At 40.9% G+C, this 27,959-nt stretch overlaps 3 protein-coding genes and 1 long non-coding RNA gene across 9 annotated transcripts in view; 1 reads left to right on the top strand and 3 right to left on the bottom strand.

Annotated features, from left to right (window-relative positions):
• The window catches only part of LOC119728602 (neurexin-4-like), a 56,779-nt gene extending 41,554 nt beyond the window's left edge, over positions 1-15,225 (top strand). Inside the window, exons 29-34 of the mRNA XM_038200900.1 lie at positions 183-343; positions 1,220-1,328; positions 2,510-2,638; positions 3,411-3,523; positions 4,521-4,653; positions 14,109-15,225. Of these exons, the coding sequence (XP_038056828.1) occupies positions 183-343; positions 1,220-1,328; positions 2,510-2,638; positions 3,411-3,523; positions 4,521-4,653; positions 14,109-14,377 (914 nt within the window). The 3' untranslated portion in view covers positions 14,378-15,225. The remainder of the gene's footprint in view (positions 1-182; positions 344-1,219; positions 1,329-2,509; positions 2,639-3,410; positions 3,524-4,520; positions 4,654-14,108) is intronic.
• Positions 2,471-4,607, bottom strand: LOC119728604. The gene is made up of 3 exons (XR_005271083.1): positions 4,508-4,607; positions 3,402-3,553; positions 2,471-2,565 (listed from the first exon to the last, which is right to left on the bottom strand). It is a non-coding gene; the product is annotated as an uncharacterized LOC119728604 (long non-coding RNA).
• On the bottom strand, positions 5,250-12,793 carry LOC119728601 (protein ANTAGONIST OF LIKE HETEROCHROMATIN PROTEIN 1-like). The gene is made up of 6 exons (XM_038200899.1): positions 12,444-12,793; positions 9,921-10,050; positions 9,180-9,450; positions 7,817-7,963; positions 7,141-7,410; positions 5,250-5,972 (listed from the first exon to the last, which is right to left on the bottom strand). The coding sequence occupies exons 1-6, from the start codon at positions 12,679-12,681 to the stop codon at positions 5,673-5,675; spliced, it is 1,356 nt and encodes a 451-aa protein (XP_038056827.1). The 5' UTR covers positions 12,682-12,793; the 3' UTR covers positions 5,250-5,672.
• A 6,524-nt stretch (positions 15,226-21,749) lies between the features above and the next one.
• LOC119728605 (focal adhesion kinase 1-like) overlaps positions 21,750-27,959 on the bottom strand; it is an 80,463-nt gene continuing 74,253 nt past the window's right edge. For 5 of the 6 annotated variants that reach the window (XM_038200901.1, XM_038200902.1, XM_038200903.1 and 2 more), the window contains 5 exons: positions 27,523-27,573; positions 26,898-26,967; positions 26,586-26,671; positions 25,339-25,473; positions 21,750-22,502 (listed from right to left, as the gene is read on the bottom strand). In XM_038200901.1, the coding sequence (XP_038056829.1) occupies positions 22,221-22,502; positions 25,339-25,473; positions 26,586-26,671; positions 26,898-26,967; positions 27,523-27,573 (624 nt within the window). In that variant the 3' untranslated portion in view covers positions 21,750-22,220. Of the gene's footprint in view, positions 22,503-24,269; positions 25,296-25,338; positions 25,474-26,585; positions 26,672-26,897; positions 26,968-27,522; positions 27,574-27,959 lie in introns of those variants that run through there. The other variant, XM_038200906.1, reaches the window with a different exon arrangement.

The raw sequence follows: 27,959 nt of genomic DNA on the forward strand, positions 1-27,959 counted from the left end.
TTTTTATCTTTGTTAGATTGGCCAATTTTGTCAATTATATCAGCGATATTTCTGTATATCAACCCATTTACAAAAAAAAATCCTTGGTGCTGACAAATCAAATGAGTTTCTTTGAACAATGTAAAATCAAAAGACAATAAGTTTTGCATCTGAACCCATTGTTTCCATTGCTGTCATTTCAGGTTTGTTGTACAACGGCCTGCAGCCGTTTGCGACGCTGTTCACTAGTAATCCAGACACGGATGATAGCCGCACTGTACATCGTCAACAGTGTGCAATGTTTGAGTCCAAGGAAGACAACACTACCATGACCACCGCACTACCACCCAAAGAACTCACAGTGGTAAACTGGAATATTTGTTTTATTGGCTGTGTTATTATCTAGAGTCAGGGGGTACAATTTCAACTGGTGATGTATAATGTGTGAACTGTATGCAGTTGCAGCATAGAGGCCGCTAGCAATCATATCAAATCTTGGGAATATTGGCAATGCTATCCAGGAAATTCAGAGCATACCTCATGCACATACATTAGCTCATACAGTGCATGAGCTACAGGGTGGTGCAAAAAGAGAGAAACCCACTTTTGACAGCAAATTTCACCTACTTGTTGAGCATATTTCAAAAATCAAATTTAATGTTATTAAAATAGTGATCTTTAAACATAAGTGACGAAAAAGTGATTGCAAATGCATATTTTGTCTCTGAGATATGGTAGTTTAAATTTCACGTGCCAAACCTGTTTGTCCACGGAGGGCTTTGTTCCACCCGCTTGACTGAGCTCAGGAGCTTGATTTGAAGGAAAAAAACACTACACCAGACTTACACGTGGACAGCAGTGATTTTGGTGACTTGTATTCAAATTAGCATAATAACACTATTTTTGCGATTTTTTTGAAAGATTTTTTCTCCACGTATGGTTGACGAGCTATACTTCACCACATTATAAAAAAATAAGTTAAGTAAGCAGGTTAAAATTCCTGTCAAAAGTGGGTTTCCGTCTTTTGGCACCACCCTGTATGTTGAGAACTTCCTGGGCAGCATTGCCGAAGTTCCCATGATTGATTGGATTTGATTCATCTACTTGATAGCAACCTCTACTCCCAATTTACGGCACTTGTCATCATGAGCGGGCTGCGTGAGGGAATTCAAAAAAAATTTCAGTCTTGGATCAAGACTATAGACTGAAATGGGTGTGTCTGATTATTGTGACCCCACAGATACCCACGATGGGCCCTTGGGATCCTGAACCAGTTGAAGGTGTCAAAGTGGAGCTACCTCCAGACCTTATGCCTAAATCTGAGATCAACTGGGTGCTCATTGCCGCAGGTAAATATTGTTGGTAGTATGAGCTTGGTATTAACTTTGTATTAGGACCGGTAGCAACACCCTTTGTTTTCGTTAAGAGGGTTTTTTTCCATTTGCTTTTTCAGTCATTTTGCCCATAGCATTTGTACACGTCGTTTTTGTTCCCGGCACTTTGGGCACTAAAATCAATCCGATTGCCTAAAATCAATCGGATTGCCCGATTGCCTAAAATCAATCGGATTGCCCGATTGCCTAAAATCAATCGGATTGCCCGATTGCCTATTTTTATATCAGTCTATAATAATACAATAACAAATTGCCAAACAGCCATATGTTTGTCCACAAACATACATCTAGTTCTCTTTTTTTTTCCTTCTTCAAATTTATATTTATTTAATATTTGAGATCTTTTGCTATATAGTCCCAGAGTGTATTTACAAATGTATATATTTATTACTGCTGCAGGCTCATGTAACAGGGTAACCACTAAAATGTTCCAAAGCTTGCGCATTCTATCTTTACCGTGCATCATTCCATCTTTATTGAAAAATGAAGTGCGTCTGTGTCCCATATGCCTTGTGACGTATGGGATACAAACTATATAATTTATGTTTTTAAAATGAACCTCAATTCAGACATTATTTGGCTATATTTAGATGCTCAGCTCATAAACTGCTTGTAGAAACTGGAAGGTACATCGCTTTAGAATTTAACCAACGTATTTGTCCACACTGTCTGAAGATGTGGAAACGGAGATGCATTTTTTTATGTTCCTGTCCAATGTACAATTCTTCGAGAGAAAAAACATGTATGATACTGTATGTAAAAGTAATGCAGAGTTCAGTACTTTATCTGAAAAAGACAACTTTATCTTTCTCGTGTCATCTAAGGAAAAAAATATTATGCATTGTTTAGCCCAGTACATTATTCTGTCTGCTAAGTTAAAAGAAATTTATCCTATTAGTTTAAAATGAATATGCTCTTAGCTAACTCCTATGTCATGATTTAAACTTAATTGTATTATTGAAACCTTTTGAGGTAACCCTCTCCAGGGTAATGGGGTATGTTCCTTAAAGCAATCTATTTCGTGTTCCACTCGCACTTGTGAGGTAACTAATAATATCTTTCCTCACATCATTGTGTATTTCATTATATGTTGATGTCATCAGAAGTTTAAGCCTTTAATTTCCAATTTGCTTCAGTGTCTGGTGCTGGTGTTGCCGTGCTGTTGGTGTTCTTCATATGCTGCTGTTGTATCCTGAAAGCCAGACGGAAGGACGGCGATGAAACATACCATGAGGAGAAAGAACGCCTCGTCAGACCACATGATGGTATGTTGCTGACAATTCCCTTTAAATTTTAAGGTTGAACAAAGAAGTTGAGAGAAGCTGGATTTGAAGCCGGGATCTCCGGAACACCGTAATGGTACTCCACCAACTTAGCAAACGAGCTCTATGTCGTGCAACGAGACTTTGGGTGTTAACCCTTGTTACACGGCAGTTACAGGTTTATGGCTTCTGACTAGCACCCCTTGAACAAAGACATTGACTAAATAGGGAACTGCCAAAATAGGGCTGGATAGCTCAGTTGGTAGAGCACTGGAACAGCAATCCAGAGGTACATGTAGCAAGTTCAAACCCCGCTCCAGTCAATTTCTTTTTTTCAAACTTATGATTTGAATACACAGTCAGTTTTTCCTTGTTTATATGATTACTGTGCACGTGGAAGTTTAACCCTATAAGCCACTGATCAAGATTCTCATCAAGATTCTTTTTCTTGTGGTTATAATAATTTCCATTATTATAACCACATTTATTTGACATTTGGGGGGATTTCTGGTAACTTTGGGCAGAGCTTCATGAGGGAATCTACAGACACTTGTCCAGGCAATCTCCAAGAAGAAAACAACAGGCAAATTTTAAATTTTGTGCAAGTTTCTGATGAATAACCGTAAACTGACGAAAAAATGTTCTGCATTTTTCCGGGGGATTTTATTTGTATTTGGTTACCTCGAAATTTCCAGGGAAATTTGCCTCTCGCAACTTTACATTTAATGGTTTTTTTTAAATTTAAATCATGAAAGTTTGTATTTACCGTTTTCAGAGGTCCATATTGTGCATCCGATACGTGAAGTTCCCGCAGAAGCCCAGTGTCTTGCCTCCCCTCCTGTCGAACCAACCGAAAGCCCTCCACCGATCCATTCTTCAGTTCCAGAGGTAATTTTGTTTTAAATAATGCCAATGGCCCTTGGAAAGAGAAGTGTTGAATTATTTATTTTATGAGGAAATAAAAAATAAATATGCAAACAATTCTATTTTTGCAATTTAGTACATACAAGTATTTGGTTGGTTAAGAGGACAATGTATTTTTAAAGGTTGAACCCCACTACTTTCATATTTGTCAATGAACTCTTGCAACCACATTGCAGTTCAGTTTACGAATTTGTTACCAAACAGTCAAAAGGTTTTGATGGGAATTTAAAACCTTAACCTAAATTCTTTAACGACAGAAAAAAGGGAAAAAGACGGTATTGTGCAAAGGCTATCAAGTCTCATTCCTATAATGTAATTTGCCGAACAAAATTAGAAGCCATTTTTTTTGCGGTGGTGCCACGTCCTTGTGCATGCCACTTCTCGCTGGGATTATTTTAACATTGACAGGACCCAGGCACGGGATTGTTTTTTACGAACCTCGATGCCAGACGGGTTCAGGCCGTCATCTGCAGGTAGCACACCCTGATTTTTCCGGCCTCGCTTGCTACGAGCGGGTCGCAGATAGGTATTTCTGGCCTCGCTTCTTGCGTGTTTATCCATCATCTGTTCCGATTACTGCAAAACCTTTGCGTGTACACGTAATTCGACGTGAACTGGTAAAAGACAACGCGCATTTTGGCAGCCCTACATGTATTAGTCGAGGGAGCACGTGCGTATAACTGAGCGCAACAAGCGCGAGCCTGGTGCCACCGCAGAAAATTGCTGTCGTCGCATCAGTCTATAAGAATTCCCAGAAATCCAATAAACAGGCATGCAACTCGGAAGAAACAAACGAGGAAACTCCACTCTTAACAAGACTTTGTACAGTGTTTTTAAACTTTTAATGGCATGGGTGTGAAGTGAAAAACGAGGAAATTAGCTGATGCCTGAATAAAATTACAAAATGTAAAAGCAACATACAAATGATCAACAAGGTGAAATTCTCACATTTTGTTTGTAGGAAATCTCACAGGTTGATTCCTGGAAGGGTCTTATGGTACCAGCTCTAGGCGACAAGGTTGCTTCTGCCGATAGTTTGAGTGACGATGCTGCGTTTCGGCAGCTAGCAGCTGAAGCTGGATCTCCAGATAAAGGTAATTCCATGGTTTGATTTATTTGTGGAACAAGAAAAATGTAGTGTGTTTGTATCCCTGTGCCACTCAGTATTACTATTCTGTGTTCCGCTCACACTCACGGGCAAACTTAGCATGCACACAAATATTTACATACATCCATAACAGAGGTTATTTATTATTGCCAGAAGACATCTGCGTCAGTATAAAGTTTATATCTCTATAACATGTTAGTAAAAAAGGGCAAGTACATGTATTTCCAACATAAAAATAACAAAAAAGTTAAGTTTACAAATTCCTCAGTTGGCAATATTTTTTAACTTGGTATGAAAAGTTGATGTTTTCTTGATTAGTTGTTGCATTCACAATGTACCAACTTTATGATATTGATGAATTTTTGAGACAAATTACATTAGGTTTCTACTCATAACAGAATCCTGCAACCAGAAATTCCAAGCAGAATTGAGTGTGCATTTGCATGCATGCGTGACGTAAACAACGTCTTGTTTCTGTACGTAGGCCTACTGCAATTTTCTAAGCCATCAGCGTATACAGTTTGCAATCCAGCCTGAAAGCGTTGTTGAATAAACAAAAAATGTTGACCGCGTGGCTTTGCAGCAAAAAAACTGGGCCCTGGAAGGCGAAAAATCAGTGTTCTACATCAATTGAGCATGGCCAAGATTCAACCAAACTGTACGATCAACTGGTGGTCAACATGTAGTGCCATCGATTCCATGTGTATGGTATGTTGCCCGACTAACAGTTTTCGGAACAGCTATTTATTTCCACCGATGCGCATGCGCCATAATTTAAGTCACGCCCTATTGCAATGAGAACTTTCCAAAGACATTCTTTGCGTGCGGTTCGTTGGCCGAGTCAGGTTCGTGAATGGGAACTGTGTGGTACGCAGTACATAGGCTGTACGTCTATCGTGAACTACTCTGCTAAGAATCTCTTGCACCAAGATAAACCCAACCATTGCACAAGATAATAAATATCCATCTTCACCGACACTCTGGATCAGTGCATCAACCAGACATTCAAAGAAATTGTACATTCGCAAGCCTCTTAAAGAAATAAGAAGCAAGAGCATCTCGGGTCTGTTCGGCACTTGCATCATCATCTTGGGTCGGATGAATAGGTGGGTGGCTCGGCTGTGGTTCCTCAATATCCTGACTTAACGGTTCTCCGTGTCGTTCACATATGTTGTGCAGGATACAGCACGTTGTGATGATGTCAGGAATAAATGCAATTTTGTGCTCGTTCCGTTTCTGTAGGATCTGCCATCGTCCTTTGAGACGTTGGAATGCGGCCTCTGCTACCTTAAGGACACCACCCAGCTGCAAAAGATACAAGAATATGAACAACTTACATATAGACAGGAAATATTGAGTCATATCAGTGTCTTGCTAAGAATAAAACAGGGCTGGTACCATATGCCCTATAAAATTGTTAAAAGAAATAACCATTGACGGTGGGTGGTTTTACAAAAGTGTGTATGTGTTCTACATAACCTCCGAGGACAGACACACAAAGGGAGAACAACAGATCCTTTCAGTCGTCGGGAGTTAGGTCTTTTGTTCAAAACGGTCCTCTGTAGTAGGTTCGTGTGCTTGGTCTATGGGAGAGTGTTATGTTATTGGGACAAAGGGAAACACAAAGCATTGTCCTCAGGAGTATAGTAAAACAAGAGTGTGTGCCCACGGGCATGTGTTTAAAATGGAATCCAGTTACGGGACCCAAAAACTTGTGCGTCTGTTTCTGTTTTCTCAAAACGTAAAGTAGCCACTGAACTAAACTTTTGTAGCTTCAAACGAAAACGAAAAACAATTTCAGCAAAGTTAAAGGTACAGTCCATCATTTGCAGCAATCCAAAAAGGAACTGACATAATTATTGTTGAAAAGCATACTTGGTTTAAAGATAGTAATGGGACTAAACTCCCTGTGAAATTATTCTTTGTGGCATGCTGTCATTTTGAAGAAATCAATGAAAGAAGGCCTTTTGGAAATTTCCATAAGTAGTTCGTTTTTTTTATTCAGCGAAGCACGCGCAAGCATTGACACAATGCACACGTGCGCGCGGTTGCTATAATTTGTGGGTTCAGTGCGCGACAACAATCGACTCAGTGAGAATGTGTCTCGGACGCTGAATTTTTCAGGCCCAATTCAAAACATTTCTCAGCAACTTTTGATTTGAAATCGAGATCCTAGAATATTGTTTTCTCGGAATATACAGCATTCAATGAGCCGAAAGTTCATCAGATTAGTTGTTCAGCACCCTTCTTTCGATTTTGAGCACTTTTGCTGCTTCAAACAAACATAATGCACAAGTTACAAATGATGGACGATACCTTTATAAGAAAATCATCTTGGATGGTCTAATGATTTGACACACAAGAACCCAAATGCAAGGTGATGCACAATTTTATTTTTCCAACTTTGCAATGACCCATTCTCCAGAAAGCCATTACGGACAAAGCTAAGATTTTAAATCACAATAAATTTTACCTTTTCATTGAAAAGCTGTTGAAAATCATTAAGAGTGCCATCCTGCCCTGGAAACGGTTTCATGACATTCCTCAGCAGCGGGTATCCTGATCCTCCGAGTAATAGAGCAGGGATACTCTCTCCTTCAATTTCTATTGAACTGTCTGGGAATAGGGCCCCATCACGTATTGGTTGATACAAGGGAGATTGTCGTAGGATCTGTTCTTCAGATGTTGAGCCTTGCCAGCCTGCACTGACATCGGAGAACTGTCCCTTGTGATCTACTATTCCCTAAAAAGAAAACAAAAAATACTGCAAGTAAAACTTGCGTGATCCCATGGCATCCTGGCAGTTTACATACATGTACATGTACAGGCAGTTAGTAAGGACACATTTTCAGTGACGGCCTTGATTGTCCACCTGGCAGGTACCAGTTCTCAGCTGAATGGGGAGTTTGGGTTGAATGGAGAGTTTGGGTGAGACACCGGACTAACATATGTTAGTCATTATTAATGCTGAGCTGAGCTTTCCAGAGTCCTCGTAAATATCCATATTGGAAAGGATTTTTTTACGTCGGCCTTCACTCCACAGACCACCTTTCCAGCTTATTTGTCTTCATTACAGCTTCAAGTATGATAAGAGGTAACATGTGAAAGAGGAAACATCAAATACTTGGGAAACCTTAGACCCACCTTACCTGAAGAATAATGGTTGGGTTACCCTCAGCATTGATGTAGTCCTGAGAATTGTTGGAATCTGGGCGTTTGATTGGAATGTGGCAAGTGGCGATGCACCCAGCGACTTGTGGGAAGCCATGCTCGTTCATGAACCCATCTACAATGGCCTGCAAACAGACATATCATCATTTTTATTATTTAATTTTTTTTCTTCCTCAAAACGGGGGGATCAGGTTGGCATAGCGGTACTTTCCTCACCTTCCATCGCCGTGACCTGGGTTCGAATCCCGCCGGGGCCAATATGTGCATTGGGTTTTCAGTCCCTACCTGATTCCGTGGGTTTTCCCTAGAATATCATTCTGGGGTTTTCCTCCCACCACTAAAACTGTAATTTCCTTCCACATCTTCTACCAAAGGACCCCACTGGAAATAAGTGGAGAGACTTTCGTGGGCTATCCCGGCCAATTGCCAGATAATTACAAAAGCACCCATGCCACTGTAGCTTGCAAGCTAAACTTGTAGAGAGAAGACAATGAAGAAACGTACAGTCAAAGAGATGGGAGGAAAACCTCAAGACAAATATTCTGGGGGAACCCGCGGAGGCTGAGGCCAAAGACTCAATCCACAGGTGGGCCTTGGCAGGATTCAAAATTAAGGCCACAGAGGTGAAAGGCGAGGAAAGGACCACTTCACCAACCTGATTCCCTGACTCTCGTATCATGATAAAAGAAGGATATATTTCAATAAAAATTGATTCAAAAATTATTTTAACTCGACCATGCACCACCAACTGTCAATCCATTGAAAAATCTGACAAATTTTCATTATAAAGTAAGATTAAAAAAATACTGCAAGTGAAACTTGCGTGATCCCCTGGCATGCTGGCAGTTTTTATAGTCAGTTAGTATGGAACAATTTTGTTGAACAATTTTACTTTCCGTTTTTTGAAACACCTCTCTAGCTACATGTATATAATGGAGTGTCCAGCTCACGAGTAAAACGTAAACAACTCATTTTTTGGAGATTGGCGCACGAGTCGCACGTACTGCGCGATGACACGTAGATGCAGCTGTGGCGAGTGCGTTGTGAATTTAGGACTATGAAATACTGACTCACTGGTAGTATTGCCCATGCCTACGTGAGGATTATAACTTCAACCAATAAAACGGTAAAAGGCACTAGATTTCACAGGAGTCCAAATTTCATGAGACGCTGGAAAAGTGTTTAAGACCAGCCAGCCATGTCTTTATCATCCATTTAAGACCGGCCATGTGACAGGCTCTCGACCAATGGGAGTGGGTAAACTGTCTTAGGTATTTATGAAGACAAAATATCAATATAATGTACACAACAGGGTTTGCAGACTTGATTGCATTTCATTACCTGAAGTTTGTCCTTGGCCGGTAAAACCATGAATTCTTGTTGCATGGAGGAGGCGAACGCCTTGCAGGTTTGCTGTATGATGGTACAAACTGTAGAAACCCCAACGCCAAACAGATCACCGATGACACGGTATCCACAATTGGTGGCAAGTCTCCATATCGTGATGGCCATGCGTTGCTCCACGGGGAGCGCTCGACGCATGTTAGTGTTGTGGTATGTGATCTTATCTCGTACCTTCTCACAGATGTACATGAAGGTTGATTTGGTCATTCTGTTCCAAAGGATATATAAGGAAATATATTCAAATTTGAGTAATGTATTTGTGGGAAGTATATATGGTAAATATCCGGTCTCAAAGTATTGGCTGATTTGACTACCACATCAAAAATGGCCAAAATCATACATTGCAGTCAAAACTGTTTAAAATGCTTTGGGGCATGAGTTCGCTAATTTTAAATAACTCGAGTCCCTTTTGCTGTGACTCGGACTCGGACTCGAGTCACGATGACGAATGACTCGGACTCAACCTGAGTGACTCAGTTCTGGAGTAATCTGGCACCGAACACTATCAAGTTGCATTTACGCAATGTCAAGAATGACCGCTGGGCTCATATTTTGATATTTCCAAATCAATATATCGGAAACAAGCCAGCTCCATGCGATGTGTATGTACAGTGCTTAGGTGCATTGTCTCTAAACGTTGCAGGTTTAAGTACATTATTGAGGATAATACTCACGTACCTGAAGTTTTCTATCCAGTCTTGGTCGGTCCAGTGTTCCTTGACGACGACATCCCACCACATACTACTTCTTTCCCTTGTCCATAGACGTCTTTCAACTGATGGTTCATTATTAGTAGTTAATGACATCCCTGTGTTCAAAGAAAAATACATGATCTTACAAAACGTTTGGTGTTAAGGAAATGCCGGTGGAATGCAGTGATGGTTACAAACGGCAGTTTCATTTCAACGGTGCTTTTATTTACACATGGGTGGAAACAATGTTGTATTTTAATTTATGCAAATTAGTGAACATTTTGGCAACCTCCTGTATAATGTCAAAACCACAGATGGGCTAATTGGCTAAATGCAGATTATATAATACAAATTCACCAATCAAGTTGTTTATCAATTTTTTTTTTTTTTTATCAATTGCCCACACAAATTTAAAATTGCGACCTTTGCGAACGCTTAACCAACACTAGGTCGACTATACTTGGCTGTCCACTTTCCATGTAAATTTCAAGAAGATATATTGGCCAAAAAGTCCCCAACTTTGCTCTGAACATTAATTTGAAAATATCCAGAAATAACCAACACAGCGTTAGAATTTCCAGGGGAAAGAATGAAGTATCCAGACGCCACTTCAGCGGTTGTGTACAAAGTCTACGGAGAGTCAAGAAAATTTTCCAAGTATTTCCCAACAACATTGGAAATGTTTCTCAGTCCCAGATTCATGTCTTTGCAACATTTTTGCTAGCTTGAGAAACCCCAGCACCAATGCTAATCGGGAATTTGACATTTAACGCTGGAGACAAAACTACAGTGTACATAGCGGATCATTCATGAAGCAAAGGATTGACTTGAAACAGAACAAAACTGACTAAAACATGTAAAATATGAAGAAAAAAAATTATGAGGATTTTGGCGGCTATGATGAGGCCAAATTTCAAGGCCTCTGCCATTTTCGATCCGCTGTTATGGTACAAGGTAGCCCCATAAATGTGGCCAATTTACTGGACTACCTCCATAAATAAAGGCCACACTTGGAACATGCACCCAGAAATGTAGAATTTTTCAAAATTTGATTTTCACATTTTGACTATATTTGTAGTTTATTTACGCTTTAGAAGCATACTCACACTCTTTATAGCGATAGAAAAGTAGTCCTGCATTTTTCAGACATCTATTTTTCGTGTAATTTCGTGTTGGAATTTAGATACGCAAACGTGTGCAAACGAGTCTTGAAATTACACGAAAAATAGACGTCTGAAAAATGCAGGACTAATTTTCTATGGCTAAAATTATCAAGAGGGTGAGTGTGCTTCTAAAGTGTAAAGAAACTACGGAAAGAATGTTGCAACCTGACGCCACTTCAGCGGTTGTGTACAAAGTCTATGGAGAGTCAAGAAAATTTTTGAATTGAAAATGTTCTCAGTCCCAGATTCATGTCTTATCATTTTTGCAACAACTGACCTTCACTGAAGAAAAAAAGCAGCATCAGGCTGCAACATTCTTCCTAAACTACAAACAAAGTCTAAATATAAAATCAAAACTTGACAAAGTTCTACATTTTGTTCCGAGTGTGGCCTTTATTTACGGAGGTAGTCCAGTAAATTGGCCACGTTTATGTGGCTAACCTGGCTTATGATTTGCGTGACATCAACTAAAAAAGGGCAGAAGGGGTGTATTTTCTGTCAAAATGCCATTGAGAACCTTGAAAAAGGGAAAAGGATGATTGCTTGAGGTTCCAGACGTCTTTTCCTACTTCATTTTAAAACGAAAGATAGACATGATGGAATCTTATTATTATTAGAGGGGTCATATAAACTTCACTACGGGAAAATGTCCATACTCGGACGTCAATTTATCTGCTGCCAAACATATTAATTAATAATTGTCACCTCACCTTGTCATTTGAACCAAGAGAAATCCAGGAAGCTGTGTTAAGGTGAAAAAAAATTACTCAAAATGTGTTTTTAGAGCACATTTTGGATGCAGACGTCGTGCAAAACTAACTTGAAGCAGCTGGTCAAAACTGATTGTAGTGGCTGAAAGACAGCGGTACGTTATACACGTGACATCAACAACCATGACGTCGCATGAGCCTGCCAATGATAGTGCAATACGTCATTATGAATATTTATTTTCTCTTGAATATTTAGTTTATTTCAATGGATACTTCAAATACGTCCAAAGATTGATTATTGCAACAGCGATCGTGCGCGGCCTAGCGGTTAAGAGTCTCGTGTGTCAAGCAAGTGTCAGAGGTTCGAATCCCGATGAAGTAACTGACTGATTAATAAATAGAAATTAAGGAAAGGAGAGGGTGAGAGTAGAGGAGGGAAAGTGGAGGAATAACCATAAAAGATGTAACTTTTGGCGCTAGAAAATTAATTGAAAAAAGTGACGTCCGAGTACGGAATTTTTTCCTTCACTACTGCTACTGGCTGTACTGATCCTTTTTTCACGTACATGATGTACGGCTAGCTATGCATAATGCATCATGACTTCACACAGGCTATGCACGTATATAGTGACTTACCATTCGTCAGCGTGTACGGGATGAACATTGTTCGCATTTTGCTCGATAATGAAAGACGTCTTCTGCACTGTTGCCTTTCATAGCGTCGTTTTCTCGCATTTTGCTCGTCAAGACTAGCATCTATACTTGTGTTGCTCGACTGGTCTTCAATTTCGAGCATCTGAGGAACAATGGAAAGGAAAAGCTTTCGGATTGTTTCACGATCGTGTGTTTCCTGCGACTCGAAAGGTGCCGCCATTGCAACGCAGTAGACTTGTTCCCAGTCCTAAGGTGACTAGAGGAAAATAACAAAAAAATCTACCACGTCTTTGAAAATTCTGCTACATTCGACAAAAATCTGCCACTTCGAAATAAAGGACACCTCCCTTTTTTCCGTTAAAAAAAAAAAAGACTTTTGAATGATGATTGTAAAATTTTCAAAAATGAATTTTGCAGCTCTACAGTCTTTTTATTGAGGTTAACCCTAGGTTTTTGTAATTTTGATTAGTAGGCCTACTTAGGAAGAAAATGAGACTTTCTTACCTGGTTTAGCACTTACAGACGTGCGAGTCGCAGCAGTTCAGGCGCTGTCATTTTACCCCATAATGAGCATTAATAGGACCGTCTGCGTGAAAATTTGTTTTCCGAAAATTACCAATGCATCTTCACTGTCAGATTTTCCGCCGTCACTGCAAAATCTACTTATAGTCAGAAAGAAAGCGTCGTCTGAACTATCAATTTTGACGTAAGGAGCCTGTGTGTCGATACACATGCTAAACACGTCAGGAAACAATGTTGCAACTATAGCTGACGCCACTTCCGCGCTTGTGAACGTCTATGGAGAGTCATTTCAAGTATTTCGTATAAACAATTTCGGAAACATTTATCAGTCCCAGATTTCATGTCTTATCATCATTTTTGCAACAAATGGCCTTCATTTAGATGATAAAGAAAAAAGTGGCGTCAGGTTGCAGCATTCTTTCCAATACTTCTGTTGACGCAATGGTTTAAGTCGAAGAATACACTCGCAAGTGTGGATTCTTAATTTACGAATTCACTCGGCGCTTATCGCCTCGTGAATTCTTAAATTACGAATACACTTTCTCGTGTATTCTACGCACAGAAGGGTTGAAATCTACGGAATCAATGAGTATCCACACAAAGCCGAAATGGGTTAAAACTAGTTCACGCCGGAGGCCGTGATAACACGCACTGGCTGTTTTATACACAGGCACGGCTGACGGGTTAAGACATCAAAATTGCCTGACTCGCCTCCTAGCGAAGTCTAAAAACGCTACTGAATCCCTTGTGCCTTTTGTACACAATCATGACCGTTGTGCGGGCCGTTGTGCACCGCCTATGTACGCTCCAGTGCACACCCACTGAAAAGTATGAGATTTCGGCAAGAAATATAGTACAAATACTGTTGAAATCAGTCTTGCGAATCAGTATTTGTGCCGTTTGATTGTATATCAGAAGTTGGCTGGGAAATTTTGCCTTTCGAAAGTTTCGGCAAAAATAAACCCGGCGCGAAACGGTAAGTGCGGAGGGACAGCTTGAAGAAAGAGTAACGCATTATGTAAACCGAGTCAACCGACTGCCTGTGGTATCTACGGAAGACCTCGGTGAGATAAGATTTATCAGCCGCTAATGTTGCTTCTTTCTGTGTTTTTTGTTATTACAAAGGAGTTGTGAATACCGAAGAAAGCCTCGATACGGCTACGTATCTTGACGACGATATAACACCAAACGCCGGTGTATATTCCAAAAGCGTACCACCTGAGAAGGACGCCCAGCCAGTGCCAATGATTCCTCATATGACCGAGTCAGAGGAGAATGTCGCCGAAGCCCAGCAAGCGAGTATCCCGTTAGAGCAGAACCCAGACGAGACCATCCCAGCTCAGTACCAGACCGTCAAGACAACGGACTCGGAAACAGACGAGACTTGCGTTTGATAAAAACCATTTTTGCTCCTTCTGTGTGATTCAGTCTTTTTAAAGTTACTCTCCGAGACTCCCCTATAATATGTTTGAGTTTTACCCGCAAAAAATTGTTTAAAGCTTGCTTTGTTCTAAAAGTTATTCACTTTTATGATTAGAGACATCGAGCGGCAAAAAAACTTCACCCACGTTTTGTTATGCTAAGTACTTTACAAATATGCGTACGTTTCTACAATAATTCACGCATATATTTTATGAGCGCAAAAGGAAAGCATTATAAAAGTTATTCAGGGCGGGTGAACACCCTGAAAACGTCCAAACAGAATTTTCTTTTAACATACAACACGCATTGAAAATTCAATGGAAGAAACAAGTCGAATTATGTTGCACACGGATGGAGCAACTTTGTAAAAGTTAATGCATAGGCCTACATGAGGAGCATCTTATGGAAATTCATTTAATAAATCGTTTGTTACTGTTGTTGTTTTTCAAAAAGCTAGAATAATTTCGTCATTACAATGCTACCTTTCAGTCTGCATGTGTTTAGATTTGATGTGCAATTTATTTCGAAACTTTTGAGAAGTATTTTATAAGTGCAAGAAAAAGCCAGACAGATGTGCATGCGTAAAATGGAAGCCTTGTGTGAAAGAGCTTGGTAGATTTAGTAAGATATACCTTCAAGAAAATGATACGAGTGTAGTGTACAATATTTATGATTATGAACAATGGGGTATGATTTCAAAGACGGATTTCTTAAATCGATCGACTCGAATAACTAGGCGGGTATGCCAGGCGGTATGCCAGGCAGTACAGCGTGGGAAAGGGCCGGCCATGTGAGTCAAGTTACGGGTTTTTGGCCCCCCCCCCCAAAAAAAAAATTTGTCACGTGTACAGCATTTTCTCAAAAATAGTTTGGGCTCTACCTTTTAGATTTTACAAGGTCGAAGCAACTGATGCGTATTACAAAACCCTCCATGCAGATTGCCTGATATGACGAGATATAAGAAATTAACCATCCATACCTCTTAACAAAAATTGCTTGTAACAATATACAAGTATGATGTTTCTGTTCCAAGTACAGTTGACTTTAATTTGGATTGCATTTTTTCGCTCTTACTACACTTTATTAATATTAAATTTATTGTTTGAAATGTTCTTCTGAAATTAAATCTATCTTTACGACATCAAGACCAAGCAATACACCAAGTTTTAGTTCCTTATAAGAGGTTTCTCTTGAGTTATTGCAAAGTGATCGCCTCTAGAGATACTTATGACGGTTCTAACATGCCTACCTCTGGGGCGACCATAAATGCAAAATGATCGCCTCTAAAGGTACTGATGACGATTCCAACATGCACACCATAATTGCAATAAGGTTGCCCCGAGAGGTACTGTATAATGACGATTCCGAAATGCACCTCAAGAGGCGACCATACTTGCAACACGATCGCCTCTAGAGGTAATGATGATAGAAACGTGCGTACCTCTAGGGGCGACCATAATTGTAATAAAGTCGTCGCCTCTAGAGGTACTGATGGTGATTCCAACATGCAAACCTCTATGGGCAACCATAATTGTAAAATGATCGCATCTAGAGGCACTGAAAACGATACCAAGATGTGCACCTCTAGGGGCGACCATAATTGCAAAACGATGCCCTATAGAGGTACTGCTGGCGATTGCAAAATGCCTACCTCTAGGGGTGACCGTAATCGCAATACGATCACCTCTAGAGGTACTGATGGTGATTCCAAAATGCCTACCTCTAGTGGCGATGATTGCAATACGATCACCTCTAGAGGTACTGATGAGGATTCCAAAATGCATAAATCTAGGGGCGACCATAATTGCATTTAGGTCGCCACTGAAGGTACTGATGATGATTCCAACATGCCTACCACTAGGGGCGACCATAATTGCAAAATGTTCGCCCCTAGAGGTACTGGTGTTGATTCCAACATGCATACCTCTAGGGCGACCATAATTGCAAAGTGAACATCTCTGGAGGTATTGATGACGATTCAAAAAAACCTCCAGGGGCAACCGTAATTGCAATACCGTCACCCCTAGAGGGACTGATGGCAATTCCAACATGAATACCTCTAGCAGCAACCATAATTGCAAAACGGTCGCCTCTAGAGGTACTGATTCCAACATGCATACCTCTAGGGGCGACCATAACTGCGAAATGGTCGCCCCTAGAGGTATTGATGGCGATTCCAGCATGAATACTCTAAGGGCGACCATAATTGCAAAGTGTGGTCACCTCTAGAGGTAGTGATGGCGATTCAAATATTCATACCTCTAGGGGTGACCAAAATTGCAATACGGTCGCCCTAGATGTTTACTGATGGCGATTCCAACATAAATACTCTGGTGATTCCAACGTGAATACTCTAAGGGCGACCATAATTGCAAAATGGTCGCCTCCAGAGCTACTAATGATGATCCCAAAACGCACCTTGGGCGACAATAATTGCAAAACGGTTGTTCTAGAGGTAGTGATGGCGATTCCAATATTCATACCTCTAGGGGCGTCCAAAATTGCAATACGGTCGCCCTAGAGGTATGCTGATGGCGATTCAAACTTCATACCTCCAAGGGTGACCATAATTGCAAATTGGTCGCCTTTAGAGCTACTTATGACGATCCCAAACTGCATCTTGGGCGACAATAATTGCAATGACGATCACCTCTAGAGGTACTGGTGACAATTCCAACATGCATACCTCTAAGGGCGACCATAATTGCACAATGGTCGCCTCTAGAGGTACTGATGACGATTCCAAAATTCATACCGCTAGTGGCAACCATAATTGCAATGATGATTGCCTCTAGAGGTACTGGTTATAATTCCAAAAATGCATTAATCTAGGGGGAGACCGTAATTGCATTACGGTCGCCTCTAGAGGAACTGATGACGATTCCAACATCCATACCTCTGGGGCAACCATAAATGCGAAACAGTCCCCCTAGAGGTATTGATAGCCATTCCAACACAAATAACAATAGCGGCAACCGTAATAGCAAAATGGTCGCCTCTAGAGCTACTGACGAGGATCCCAAAATGCATCTTGGGGTGACCATAATTGCAATACGGTCGCCTCTAGAGGTACTGATGGCAATTCCAATACTCATACCTCTAGGGGCGATCAAAATTGCAATACGTACGGTCGCCCTAGAGGTATACTGATGGCGATTCCAACATGCATACCTCTAGGGGCGACCATAATTGCAAAATGATAGCCTCTAGAGGTACTGATGACGTTTCAAAAATGCATACCTCAAGCGGCGACCAAGATTGCAATAGGATCAGTGGATCACCCCTTGAGGTACTGATGACGATAGAAACACTCGTGCGTACCTCTAGGGGCGACCATATATATGCAATATGATCACCCCTACAGGTACAGATGACAATAGAAATACCAACACTCTCAAGGCGATCATCAATGCAAGATTGCCCTAAACGCACCTACCGCTACGAGCGACCACAAATTCAATAGGATCGCCCCTTGAGGAACACATGACGATAGAAACACGCGTACCTCTAGGGGCAACCATCAATGCAATAGGATCGCCCCTAGAGGTACAGATGAAGATAGAAACGCGCCTACCTCTAGGGGTGACCATAAATTCAATAAGATCGCCCAGAGGTACAGGTGACGATAGAAACACATGTACCTCTAAGGGCAACCATCAATGCAATAAGATCGCCCCTAGAGGTGCAGATGACGATAGAAATGCGCGTACCTCTAGGGCCGACCATCAATGCAATAGGATCGCCCCTAGATGTACTGATGACGATAGAAACGCGTGTACCTCTAGGGGCAACCATAAATGCAATAAGATCGCCCCTAGAGGTACTAATGACAATAGAAACGCGTGTACCTCTAGGGGGGACCATATATGCAATATGATCACCCCTAGAGGTACGGATGACAATAGAAATGCCAACCCTCTTGGGGTGATCATCAATGCAACATTGCCCTAAACGCGCCTACCGCTAGGAGCGACCATAAATTCAATAGGATTGCCCCTTGAGGAACAGATGATGATAGAAACGCGCGTACCTCTAGGGACGACCGTCAATGCAATAAGATCGCCCCTAGAGGTACAGATGAAGATAGAAACGGCTGGTCAGTTTTCTAAGGTAAGTCTTTGTTCAAGTTAGGTGTTGCTGGGACTAATGTATTCTGACTAGTTTTTGAATTGGGCTATACCATTTGAAAGAATGCCAAGAAAACATTTTACATTTTTTTGTTTTAAAGTTTACTAGAAACCCATCTCATGATCACACACATGATGATGATATTACAGAATAATACTTATGTCCAGCTTGGACCCCAAAGTCGGTGTATTATACATGTTACTGTACTTAACAAAATAAGTGAAATTGCTGGTACAAGTATACGTACAATACACACCATCATTAAACAGGGAAAATATTACTGTAATGTACTGTTGCAATTTCACATATGCCTAAAGTCAATGGACCTTTTGCACGGAGCACTAAGTTTGGAGGTGATTTTTAACTTTCATATTTAGTAACAAGGTTTATATACACATGTGTATCCCTTGGAATAAAAGCAATGTACCTCCAACATCGCGGCAATGCAAAGGATCTATATTATTTCATGACTTTCATGTATGCACTTTGTTTTAAGGTTGCTCCATTCTTGACACAAAAGCAATTTGTGATATCATGCCAACTTTTTTCCACAACCAAAATTCACAATAACAGTTTTAACATATTTCAACTCCAGCAAATTTTGCTGTGAATTTACTGTGATGCCCAATTAAGTCTGCATTCCAATTCTATAGACCAGCTTTAACAAAAACAAAAACAAGGATGTTTGCATGTGCACTGTACAAACACGGACCCTACTTGTGTCGTGAATTTGATAGTGCAAAACTGGTATAAAAAAGTGTATTATGCAGTTTATGGTACAATTATTTCATTGAATGCACAAGTGCAAGTTTTGTTTTCATTCATCGTTACGGCTTGTACATTTATAATCAAACTCAATTCCCTTGAAAAAAGAAATGAAAAAAAAACCACCAAAAAACATATTACTTTTAACACTTATTGTATCCCTATTAAGACTAGTACATTTTTTCATATAACTGGTAATATTGTGGACTTGTGCCACCCACACTATTACCATAGTAACAGACTATTAAGTTCCGCAATATATAAAAATAATACCTGTTGCAGAAACAATACATGTTAGCAATACAAGTTTTCTACATGTAATATGTGTGCTATTTAGGGGTTTAAAGAATAAAACTCTTTTCCAAAAGACAAAAGAAATATATCAACAATCTCCCTCTATTGCATCATATTTTTCTAAGTTCAATAAGTTACAATGTAAAACTGAAACGAAACCCACAAAACTTTTCATCTCATTTTCTTAGATTTCTATAAACAGAGGATTAAATATACTTGTTTCATTATTGTAAAGATCATTTACTTTCCAGGGATTTAGTAATTTTACTGATTTATAACAAATCCAGAATGCTAAGGCATGTGGTAAACAAAGTAGATACATGTATCAACATTTAATTAATCATTTTGGCCAAAAGAGTACAATCGCTCAGTCCAAATTTCCCCCGAATCATGATTTCCATTAACAATTTCAAAATAACATTCAGTAACATTGGCACTTTGCAAAATATTCAACACATATTTACACAACCGTCTTAATTTTATTTACAGTAGATTTTTTTTCCATATTTTCTGAACTAAAGATTCTTTCAAGGGCAATTTCAAACTCAATTTGTGTGCATGTTCATCATGGGGTTATGGCCTGTTGGTAAAGGATTGTGATGTTTGTATGTAAAAACTCCTCACCATATCTTTTAAGTTAAACCAGTGACAGTTTAATTGAATAACCTACGAATTAAAGGTAATATACAACATTTGCAAGCATCAAGAAACAAAATTGCCAAATTATTATATAACAACTTACTTGACTTTAAGTGAATAATAGTCTCAAGCATCCTGTGAAATCATGGCACCTGGTATGCTGTCATTTTCAAGAAAATTTTATATTTTGTATCATTTCCAACGATGGCCTGTTAACCATCTTGGGAAAAAAATACTGCCCCATACTTACCAACTTTAGTCAGTTACATTTTGTTTGAAATTGGTTGCACATCCGTGAACGTATGCAAGCCTGCTAGTCTGGTTCCCTGACCTGAAAATACCCTGAGGTTTATAAATTGCTCCACTTTGTCAGGGTCAGGGAACCAGACTACAAGAACAACATTTTTTTCTTGGCTTTTCCAGCATCCATGAACACAAAACTTTAAACAGGTCAGTGTAACAATAATTTGCTACAAAATACTAACCCCCAAATCCATCCATTTCTGAATATAACAGCAAAAGCAAATGTTGTATATTACATTTTAACCAAATCAGTGATGCACAAAATGCAGAAACTCACCTAACCACACAAATGAAAATAACCCATAGAAATAACAGTTGGAATAGCGTTGAGTACCGTTTCAGTGAGAAACTCTTCACCCTAACCTATACTGGTTGATTATAGTTGAACTGGTCACTTCTACTATCAGGATCAGCTCAGCAACACTGCTGATTACTTACTGTGTCAATTTCTTTCTCTTATTAAAAGTGTATAGGCACATTTGTCTGAAACATATCTAAATAATAACAGGAACACCGCTTTTGCTTAATTTTTACAAAAAAATCTGTAATAATTTAATACATCTCCGAATTGAGTGCCCTTCACAACAAAATCTCTTGGAGCACCAATTTTGCCAAAACTAAACACAACGTTAATTTCATCACCAAATGACAAGATTTACAAGCTTATGCAGCAATACATAAAAAAGCAACAAGATTACAGAAACTTTCTTGCCGCTTGTACAATACTTTTTTTATTCCACTATTTGCTTACATGTACCAACAAAGTAAAAGGTAAAATTGTAATACTTTTGTGCAGTATTCATGTACAGGTTTTGTAAATGTAGACATTTATATACATGTACTTTTCAGACCCCTTTGGTGATTTTGTACAAAGACACAATATGTAATGCCACTTTTCCCTTTTTAAGCACCCTATTTATAGTGACACACAGTTGCTCAGCAAAGAACTTGTACCAGCCAAATAGTATCAACAGACAAATATTTCCTGTGACTTTTTTTTCCCCAGCTAATTGTAAGGTGTTGCATGACAATTTGTCAAGCAACATTTTCTGCTTTGCAGCTTTCTGCAAAAATCTGGACAATCACCAGGGTTCGAAATATTCCCCATGTGCGAATGGGACTTTTTGAGCCCCGGCGTGAGTGGGAGCAATAATGAATGTCACGTGATGTGGGTTCCACCAATCAAATGACAAGGATCCGTATGTCAGTTAAAGCTGAATAACTATTATACACTTGTATTGCGATGTGCATTCAGTGTTTTTAGGGGGCCTTCGAGAAGCTCAGGAGATTTTTGCTCTTCGGCTTCTGGTTCAAATTCCATGGTTATTGACTCTATGCATGAATGTAGAGGGCGCTTTAGCGCCACTCACGAGACCTGTTGGGAGGGACAAACCATGCTGCTGGTTCACTTGAGTATGGCGTGAAGTACGCACAACTAACATTCTAAATGTGCATAAACCTGTGAGCGTCAGGCACCATCGGTGACGCTTTAAAGTCCTTCTAAGGGTCCCCTTCCAACTTATTCTTTGCAACTGTTAAGGGATACTTGTACACAGTAACCACCGGCCTCTAACGTGGGGGAGCCAAGCTCAGTATGAGATCCATGGATGTAGCCAAAGCCAAAAGACAAAGCGGAGGTTTGACAAATGTGCCTAGATGCCCCCCTCTCTCCCCCCCCCCTCCAGATCATACTTCTTGAGCTCTGAGCCGCGCCGTGTCCACAGCATCCAGTAAGTTCTTAGCATCCACTGCCAGGATGTGGCCAGCAGACAGCATCCCCTTCTTGTAGTCCTGATCTAGAGTGGTGGTGGCGTAACGCTGGGCTAGCTTCATGGCGTTGATCAACTCGGCCATGTCTGAGCTCAGCACCTTGTGAGCCATTTGGATGCTGCGATGGGTCTGGGGAGGTAAGGAGCTGTACAGGCCGTCTACACTGGCTAGGAGGTTCTTGAGGGACAAGCCCACATCCTGGGCAATCAGGAAAAACAGTAAACATTTTTTTTTTTTTTTACGTCATCTTTAATGAGGGTAAACTCCGATCAGTGCAAGGCACTGCTTTCCATGGAGGCCCTCAAGTTAATGAGAACTATGAGACCCATTATGTAGCACCTTTATAAGGATTAACAAGGTGCTGCGGCGCATATTGCAGCCACTGCCAGAAACACCGGGGCAAACCCCTTCTCTTAGCGATAAGTGTTTCTGGTTTCTTTTACGTGCATTACACAACACACGGGACCCATGGCTTTACGTCCCATCCGAAGGACGAAGCAATAATGGTAAAGTGCCTTGCTCAAGAGCACAAGCACCATGTACCCACGGTCAGGATCCGAACCCATGTACCACGGCACACGAGTGGAACACTGTAACCATTGGACCACAGCACCCCACTTTCAAAGATCAAAGCAAGGCAAAGTAGTCTGAAGAAGTAGTCTAAACATCCAAAGATCGAAGCAAGGCAAAATAGTCTGAAGATAAAACTGATTTCTAACAATTATGCATGTAATTTATAAGTTGAACAAAGAAATTGACTGGCGCCGGGTTTGAATCTGCGACCTCTGGATTACCGTGCCGGTGCTCAACTAACTGAGCCATCCAGCCCTATGTTGGGGTTCCTCATTTTGTCAATATCAATGCCAGAGCCCTCAATACATGTACACAGGGGGTTAGGATTAAAATACTTTGAATGTATAATGTACTTATGGCCAGTTTCATAGCAATCAATTTGTAACCAAAAAAATTCTAAAACGTGAAATCATAAAAACCTTCGGTTCTTGGTTTAGTTGTGATTTTGGGAAAATGTTGCTCAACAAATATTAATCCTTTGGTGCACAGGGTGGTCGCTAACCACCACCCTAGAAACTTAAAGAAGAAATTTGAGCTGAAATTCCTCATTGAAGCTCTTGAATCATGCACAAAAGTGGCTTTTTGATAAAACACTGGCGTGTGACAAACAATTAAACCGCACAAATTATACGATTGAAATTACAGCGTGGACGTTTTTTATCATCTCCACGAGACTGCTCATATTTTGTCTAATATTAGAATTGAAAACGTGCTATTTGGTTGAAAATCGAATATTCCAATTTCCGTATATTCAGCACAGCCTTAATTGCTGCTTTGATCACACAGGAACTGTGAACTCTCAGTAGATAAACAAGCAAACACACTGACCTTGACTAGCGGACAGCACGGACCATGTTAACCATCTCCATGACGGCACGTACTACCTGGGTACTAATAGTGACTGGACAAACAAGCAAACACACTGACCTTGACTAGGTTGACATATTGGTCTGAGCGGACAGCACGGACCATGTTAACCATCTCCATGACGGCACGTACTACCTGGGTACTAATAGTGACTGGACAAACAAGCAAACACACTGACCTTGACTAGGTTGACATACTGGTCTGAGCGGACAGCACGGACCATGTTAACCATCTCCATGACGGCACGTACTACCTGGGTACTAATAGTGACTGGACAAACAAGCAAACACACTGACCTTGACTAGGTTGACATACTGGTCTGAGCGGACAGCATGGACCATGTTAACCATCTCCATGACGGCACGCACTACCTGGGTACTAATAGTGACTGGACAAACAAGCAAACACACTGACCTTGACTAGGTTGACATACTGGTCTGAGCGGACAGCACGGACCATGTTAACCATCTCCATGACGGCACGCACTACCTGGCTACTAATAGTGACTGGACAAACAAGCAAACACACCTACCTTGACTAGGTTGACATACTGGTCTGAGCGGACAGCACGGACCATGTTAACCATCTCCATGACGGCACGCACTACCTGGGTACTAATAGTGACTGGACAAACAAGCAAACACACTGACCTTGACTAGGTTGACATACTGGTCTGAGCGGACAGCACGGACCATGTTAACCATCTCCATGACGGCACGTACTACCTGGGTACTAATAGTGACTGGACAAACAAGCAAACACACTGACCTTGACTAGGTTGACATACTGGTCTGAGCGGACAGCACGGACCATGTTAACCATCTCCATGACGGCACGTACTACCTGGGTACTAATAGTGACTGGACAAACAAGCAAACACACTGACCTTGACTAGGTTGACATACTGGTCTGAGCGGACAGCACGGACCATGTTAACCATCTCCATGACGGCACGTACTACCTGGGTACTAATAGTGACTGGACAAACAAGCAAACACACTGACCTTGACTAGGTTGACATACTGGTCTGAGCGGACAGCATGGACCATGTTAACCATCTCCATGACGGCACGTACTACCTGGGTACTAATAGTGACTGGACAAACAAGCAAACACACCTACCTTGACTAGGTTGACATACTGGTCTGAGCGGACAGCACGGACCATGTTAACCATCTCCATGACGGCACGTACTACCTGGGTACTAATAGTGACTGGACAAACAAGCAAACACACCTACCTTGACTAGGTTGACATACTGGTCTGAGCGGACAGCATGGACCATGTTAACCATCTCCATGACGGCACGTACTACCTGGGTACTAATAGTGACTGGACAAACAAGCAAACACACCTACCTTGACTAGGTTGACATACTGGTCTGAGCGGACAGCACGGACCATGTTAACCATCTCCATGACGGCACGTACTACCTGGGTACTAATAGTGACTGGACAAACAAGCAAACACACCTACCTTGACTAGGTTGACATACTGGTCTGAGCGGACAGCATGGACCATGTTAACCATCTCCATGACGGCACGTACTACCTGGGTACTAATAGTGACTGGACAAACAAGCAAACACACTGACCTTGACTAGGTTGACATACTGGTCTGAGCGGACAGCATGGACCATGTTAACCATCTCCATGACGGCACGCACTACCTGGGTGGTATTCTCAAAAACCTCATCATTGGTTCGGTCCAGATCCATAGTTGGGCCAACCTGATCAAAAGGTATAGGGCAATGTACATTTTTATAACACCCGATTATTTCACTGCAAAGTGCCAAACATATGGGTCATTCTATAAATTCGTCACCGACACCACAAACTGACACTTACACGCTAGTGTATTCAGTTCTTGAAAACCGCGTTAATAACAATTTCAGCTTTACAAACTGACACCCAGGTGCACATCCGACACTGAAGCGTAATAGAACAATTTTGGTTTTCACGAACTGACACGCAAGCATGTTGCGGCCCTACAAAAAGGAGAAAAATGCTTTGAAAGGTTTGAAACGAATTTACTCCATCCGTATACTTGTAGGTTTACACAAAAATTTGATCTTTTGTATTGGTGAAATTAAAATCAGTGTCAGCTCGTGTATGGAGTGTGCGCATGCAGTGCCACACTGTGCCGGGTGTCAGTTTGTGAAAATGAAAATAATGCAGTTCTGTAAAATACATACGCGCGCCAGGCACTCGCACGCAACTGAAAGTCAGTTCATGGTGTCAGTGACGAATTAAGGGTCCAAAGTGTCACATTTTTGCCTGTCCCCGTTAACTCAAAACTTTGTATTTCCCATTCAAGTATCATTGAGAATGACTTCAAATGATTCTTTATTTGTTGGGTACTTAGTTTGCCATAATCACTCTTTGTAGGATGACTGCATTAACCCTAACTCCCTAGCATGATTTGCTAGGAACCATACCCATCCTGTCAAATTCCAACACCATATGGGAAACAAACTTCACACATATATTTCTGATATTGATTCTGGAGGTGTGCCAACCCAATGTAAAAGACTGTCAGTTTAGGGGTACTGTACCCATCCTGACAGATTCCAACAAAACATGCCGTTGGGGGTTCATGGGTTGAGTTCTGTTGGGGTTAAAGAATGCTTCCAGAATCATAAAATCATTACAAAAGGGCTTGAAATTTATATCATGATTCATACACTCACATATATACTGCTTAACAGATCACCTCAGATATGTTACTGAGCGACTCAGCATTTTCAACCAACTTTCTGAAACCACTTTTTCAAAATATTGGCACATCCAAATATTGCTAAATTCCTGCTTGCAAGGAGTGGTCTGACCCTGTTCAACCTACCTGGACAGTTGGCAGTGGGGTTTGTGGTTCCTCAGCCCTAGGAGGCTCAGCAGGCTTGGCTGGTTCCACTGCAGGGTTGCGATAGTCTGAAGAATTGTACAACATCATTGAAATAATTGGGAAGAAAAATTTACAAATGTTAGCAAGAATGTATCAAGAACTCAAATTGTTATATGTATGTCACAAAAATGTGCATTGGGAACACACATACTGCTGGTCCTTTGGGAGATCGTTGGAAGTCAAAGTTCAGATTCTAACTTCAGTCCCCCCCCCCCCCCCCCCGAAAAATGGTTACAATATGAAGCAACTCACCGGCTGGTTGGTGGTAGGAACTGGGTCGGTTGAAGGGCTGATACAAAGGCTGATGAGCGGAGGAATTATTCTAGGGAAGAAAAAATGAAGAAAACTCATACCAGTTACATCATACCGAGATACTACATTCAGCATATTGATGATTTCAAATTAGGTTTTGCCCTTCACCGACGTATAAACACTGTATACTCAGTGTGTTACCTCACGAGTGAAAGATGGAAAAAAAACACTCAGGTGGGACTCGAACCCACGACCTCCTGCTTTCTAGTGCAGATGTCTTACCACTCGACCACCGAGCTAATGGGATCGGTTGGCTGGTTCGAATCTGATGTACACAGCAGCGGGTACCGCATTAACTATTCATAAAGATGGAATGAGTTTGATGATTTGGAATAGAAAGCTGTATCCTCTCTGAGTGATCCCCGTTTGCTATTTCCCAGGTTTGCAGCATTGCTAATGTTGCTAGCATCATGACTTTGGGCGTGATCCCTGGCTACATGGCATATACGGGTCCAGTCAATTTGCTTTGATCAACTTCTAAATTAAGTTGAAATTTTGTAGGAAAAAACAATTAAATATTTCGAAGAGCATGAACAGTGCATCTTTAAATAAATTTATCACTAACCTCTTGTCTGCTGTCTTGGTCAATAAAGTCGTTTTCTTTTACGTCCGGTCTCTGAAAGATAACCACAAAGACGTATTCATTTCATGAGACGAGATCCTTATTTAACCCTAACCTTCTTCAACCCTCCAAAATCCTCCAGGCGATTTTGGAGGATTTGAGAGGATTGAGGCTGAATAGCAAGAAAGTGTCAGTTGAGTTTGGAGGATGCATGCATTGTGTCGATTTCGTAGACTGTACCCTGCGTTGTTTAAGTTCAGCCATGCATAATTGAGCCCTGCATTATTCTCGATACCATCCGCACTGCTTCTGAATGTCATCTGCACTGCCTCAACCCATTAACAGTGATTTGTGGAGGATTTTGAAGGATTGAGGCAATGGTCACCCCTCCACTGAACAAATTCAAGAAATAACAGATGATTTTGTAGGATTGAGGCTGA

Source organism: Patiria miniata, unplaced genomic scaffold, assembly GCF_015706575.1.
Source record: "Patiria miniata isolate m_02_andy unplaced genomic scaffold, ASM1570657v1 HiC_scaffold_20, whole genome shotgun sequence".
Classification (NCBI taxonomy): Eukaryota; Metazoa; Echinodermata; class Asteroidea; order Valvatida; family Asterinidae; genus Patiria; species Patiria miniata.